General features: G+C 33.6%; 1 protein-coding gene across 1 annotated transcript; it reads right to left on the bottom strand.

Annotated features, from left to right (window-relative positions):
• Positions 1 to 2,401: 2,401 nt before the first annotated feature.
• LOC18009785 lies at positions 2,402 to 4,043 on the bottom strand. Its single transcript, XM_006391961.2, has 2 exons — positions 3,244 to 4,043; positions 2,402 to 3,041 (listed from the first exon to the last, which is right to left on the bottom strand). Exons 1-2 carry the CDS (start codon positions 3,953 to 3,955, stop codon positions 2,650 to 2,652), a joined length of 1,104 nt encoding a protein of 367 aa, XP_006392023.1. The 5' UTR covers positions 3,956 to 4,043; the 3' UTR covers positions 2,402 to 2,649.
• Between the last annotated feature and the right edge of the window lie 812 nt (positions 4,044 to 4,855).

Genomic DNA, 4,855 nt, shown 5'->3' with positions numbered 1-4,855 from the left:
ACCGACCTACGAAATATTGGGTTTCTGAGAAATATAAAATTCGATCATAAGGCATATAATTGAAATGGCATGATATCGAAATCTGATACTCTCCTCTCTTTTCTAAGAATTAAGGATAATTTTTTTCATTCATTATTAAATATCATCTATCTACATCATTAATTTTATCATATCCTATAATATTACAAGAAATGGCTACCATTCCTTCCAAGTGGCCTTGATGTTATCTATATATATGTATATATATATATATTGCTTTGACATAGAAGAATAACAAAGATATATTTACAGTATATACATATACATATAAATATATATGTATATACTGTATAGCTTAAAACACTGTATACAAAATCGAATTCAGGAAATCAAACCTAATCAAATACATATATATCATCTAGAGTTTGAGAGAATCAAACAATTCAAGCTACAGACTGAGAAAAGCACAGATTCAAACTTTGACGGTGAAATAATAGATGGATTTGAGCTCAAAAGTAGCAGCCATCAAGTGTTCCGACCTAGAAAGTTTAGCTCATGTTGTCGATAATGGAAGAAAACAAATCCAATGAGAATTGAAAAGAGGTTTTGCATAATCAACTTTAGATAGAAACAGAGAAAGTGATGATGATGATGAAACTCGAAATATGATTAAAAATAAAAGATGAGAATAAAAATGAAAAATATGATAAAAAAATTAACACCCAATAACCAACCTCCACGTCATGTAAAAACCCGTCTCTTGAGGATCTTAGCTAAGAGTTGGTTCTTAGCATATAAGGCTTTTTTTTAAATTGGATTCTCCTATGTTTCCGGATCCAAATCTGCTAAGAGCCTCTAATGGAGGTGGTCTTGAAAGTCGTAAGGTAAAATTTTTTGTTTTTTTTTGGATTTTTGTAAAATAATATTGATAAATTACGTATTTAATTACCAGCTTTTAACATTTTTTTAGAATTTTTCTAATTCTTTATCAAGTTTTTATCGAGTCTTTATTGGTATAAAATCATTTAGTCATTCAAAATTATAGAGTTTTTAGTTCTTTATCGAGTTTTTATAGGTATAAAGCCGTTTAGAATGAAAAATAATCATTTTGGATACAAACGTATGAACGTATGAAGATGCATGATCATGCAAATACATCAGACGTGTGACATCCGTTTAAAAATTTCTCATCATTGGATCAAGCTCCAAATTTCATGCACAATAGAGTATTAGGTTAGCTTTTATTTGGAAGTGGGTTGAGATCATTTCAAAAAACAAAATACAACATTTTGTTGTGCACTTGCTCTGATAGTTTATGATTAAAAAAAAATCAGTGTTATCAACGTATGGGTTTAACATTCTTTTTTTTTTCTATTTTAGTTGTGGGTTTCTATCTTGATGTTCTGCTAATTCTACTTTTCGATATATTTCATCTCATATTTGCACTCTAGTATATTCTAAGATTTGGGATGCGGACGGACTTGCATCTTGTCGAAAAGGAAAAAACACAAACATAAAATATTTTGATACATTTAGGAAAGATGATTATGGTGTAAATATGTATTTACAGGTCTGTGAATACAAGTTTATACATCAAGCATGTGCTTTGAGACTTTGAATTTATAATTTTTAGATTTATCAATTTAAATATTTTATTAAGTATGATGACGATTAATCAATATATCATGGTCAAAATTTGTATATAGTAACTGGTGTTAAGCTACAAATTTGTTTTATTTATTAATAAATAACTCTACTCAGTATCAATTATTTTTCGAATACAATTTAATTGATGTTATCCACAATTTTCTGGTAGTGATCCTATCATGTTTACATAAGTGTAAATATGTTTTAATAAGTGATGAAAAGAGTTTAAAAGATGTAGAGAAATACTAAACCAGATTAAAAAGGTTATGCACTTCAATATGTTGTTTCGTGAGCCAATAGAAAGAAGATAAAAGACAATTTCAAAGAAAAGTCAAAATTAATTTTGAAGAAATATATAAATTTAAAGGTTTAAAATTCGTCAAGGTTTGTGTGTAATGAAGAGATCATTGTATACAGAAATGTTGTTTGGCCTCTACCGACCTACGAAATATTGGATTTTTGAGAAATATAAAATTCGACCATAAGGCATATAATTGAAATGACATGATATCGAAATCTGATACTCTCCTCTCTTTTCTAAGAATTAAGGATAAATTTTTTCATTCATTATTAAATATCATCTATCTACATCATTAATTTTATCATATCCTATAATATTACAAGAAATGGTTACCATTCCTTCCAATTTACCTTGATGTATATATATATATATATATAAAAAACTTGCTTTGACATAATAGAATAACAAGGATATATTTACAGTATATACATATACATATAAATGTTTTTTTTTTTGAAAAGCCATAATCTAAATAGTCACAAACCAAATGTCACTAAAATCCATTTTTTGTAAAAAAAAAGGAAAAGAATAAAAAAAACCTGTATAACTTCTAAGCTTCTTCACAAAGTAATGTACACTAATGTGACATTTTGATTTCTTCTTTTTTTTTGGTTAAATCCACTATGACTTTTATACCACCCATCTAATCTTGTTTTTCTCCTTCTTGTGTATAATAAGAAAACCCAATTAAAATAAAAATAGAAATAAAAATAATAAAAGAGCTAAATCCCACGACGACTAATTAACTCTTTGTACTGTCTCAGCGACTCCATCCTCTGCAACTTCATCTCCTCATTAAACTTCTTAATAAACGCCTCAACTCGCCGATTCAACTCGTCCTGACTCAGCGACGGCTCTTTCCTCATCTTCCCCTTCGCCTTCTCCATCTCCGCCGGCTCCGGCGACTGGTAATCGTTAGTCCTGTCTCTAAACGTCTCCGATTTCTTGTAAACCGGTTTCGCCTCGCTCCCGCCGGAATCTCCACGGCCAAACGTATCCGATCTCCGGTATAACTGTCTGGTCAACGGCGTTGACTTTCCTTCCGTTATCATCTTCCAAGTATTCTCCAGTGTCTCGTTCCGCTTCGGCTTCGTCACTCTCAACGCTCTTCCACCTGCAGAATCATACACAATTACAAATTTGCCCCTCCGGAATTTTGACTTTCAAACAAACCACCGACGCCAAAAAATTTGAAATTTTTTTTTTAATATTTGAAATCTACCTAACCGTTTCATTAAACATAACGTCGTTTTCTTCCTTTGTTTTTTCACTTTTAAAAATCAATTTAAATTTTGAAGAAAGCGACAAATCAGTACCTTCTGGGTTGGCTTTCACCACTTTCCGGTGACCGAACCATGACGAAACTAGAGGCTTCTCCGTCGGAGGAAGATTCTCCGATTCCGTCATCCTCGGCGGCAGATTATTCCAATTTGAAATCGGCGGCAACATCACCTCATCATCTCCACCGGATTTAACCAGATCGGAACTCTCCTCCGCCATAACCACGATCTTAACCTCCTCTTCATTTTCGTTTTCATCCTCCACCATTGCCACCGCATCTAACAGCATCTTCTTCTCCTCCTCATCGTCATACACAACCGCCGTAACCACCTCCGATTCCAGCTGCGGAGACGGCGGATTCGCGACCACGAGATTGAAATTCGAATCCTGATCCAAATCCGTCACCACCATCATCCGCGGAGAAGCTTGATCTAGTACAATCGGCTCCGTCTGGATCTTACTATAATCGCCGCCGCCACCACCGTACACGATCCCGTCGTCTTCCTGTTCACGGTGGCTCGTGCTTCGGTAATACTTGGAAGAAGCGACGATAGTGATGATGATTCCGTTGGTGATGACGTAGAGATACGGCGGTTTCAGCCACGATAGCACAGAACTCCACAGGATCGGAGCTCGAGACACGGAAAATTCAACAGCCGCCGGAACAGAGACTTTAAGCAATAGCCCCACGGAGGCGACGCCGCTTGAGATTAGCACTGTCTTGATCGTCATCATCCACGAAACCATTTTCTCCGATCTCAGCTCTCTCTTTCTCTCTCTTCTCTCTCTCTCTTCTCTCTCTCTCTTCTCTGTCTCTCTTTTCACGATTGTGAGTGTTCGTATGGGGATATGTGTACGGTACACTCTCAAGATTTTCTAGTTTATATAGGGAGGGAGGGAAGTTATGTGAGGTAGCGTCTGGTTTGATATCTGCCGTTAGATCTATTCTTGCTTAGATGGACGGTTAAGATTATATGCAGAGCGTAGCAAAATGGGTCCGGCTAAATTACCGGATTTTAAGTTTACATTATCGTGTGATAATTTAACGATGACTGTAAAAGTGATTATCTCTTACGTGTAACGTTATGTGTGTAATAAATATTGATGTGTGATGATCACTCTCTATTGAAAGTTACTGGTAGAATTTATAACTATATTCTAATGTTTTAGTATGATGGTTTCTGTAGATAGATGATTATCTGTAACTAACTTTAACGTATAATATCCACTACAAATGATTAATTGTTTATACCAAGAACTATAGCTACAGAAGTCAATCACCAAGTGTTGATTCCCGCTAATCTCACGCATCATTTACATTAAATTTATGTAATTACTGTGTATAATATTTGTTTTGAAGAAAATAGACATGAGCACGAAGAAATTTAAGTTTTCTAATCCATATACAATTTTTTTAATTAATTATTAACATACTGACATACAATTCTTAAAATGTGATTTTATGATAATTGCTCTAAAAAAGCTAACTATAGTGTATCAAATTTCTACATTAGATTACTTATGAATCCAATTATTTTGTTAAAATTTATCTTGATTACTTATTATTCAAGCAACGACCACTTGATATAGCAATACAAAATCAGATATTGTATTCACTCGATACGCAAATCAATATAGTAAAGCAAT

This window comes from Eutrema salsugineum, unplaced genomic scaffold (assembly GCF_000478725.1).
Source record: "Eutrema salsugineum unplaced genomic scaffold, Eutsalg1_0 scaffold_8, whole genome shotgun sequence".
Classification (NCBI taxonomy): Eukaryota; Viridiplantae; Streptophyta; class Magnoliopsida; order Brassicales; family Brassicaceae; genus Eutrema; species Eutrema salsugineum.
This window is presented reverse-complemented; position numbering and strand designations above follow the sequence as displayed.

What these genes read in the sequence shown, in the direction of transcription:
- LOC18009785 (XM_006391961.2), bottom strand. Translation starts at nt 3,955, where the DNA reads ATGGTTTCGTGGATGATGACGATCAAGACAGTGCTAATCTCAAGCGGC. An exon ending in GGTGAAAGCCAACCCAGAAG is followed by an intron (nt 3,042 to 3,243) that starts GTACTGATTTGT and finishes ATGATTCTGCAG; the next exon opens with GTGGAAGAGCGTTGAGAGTG.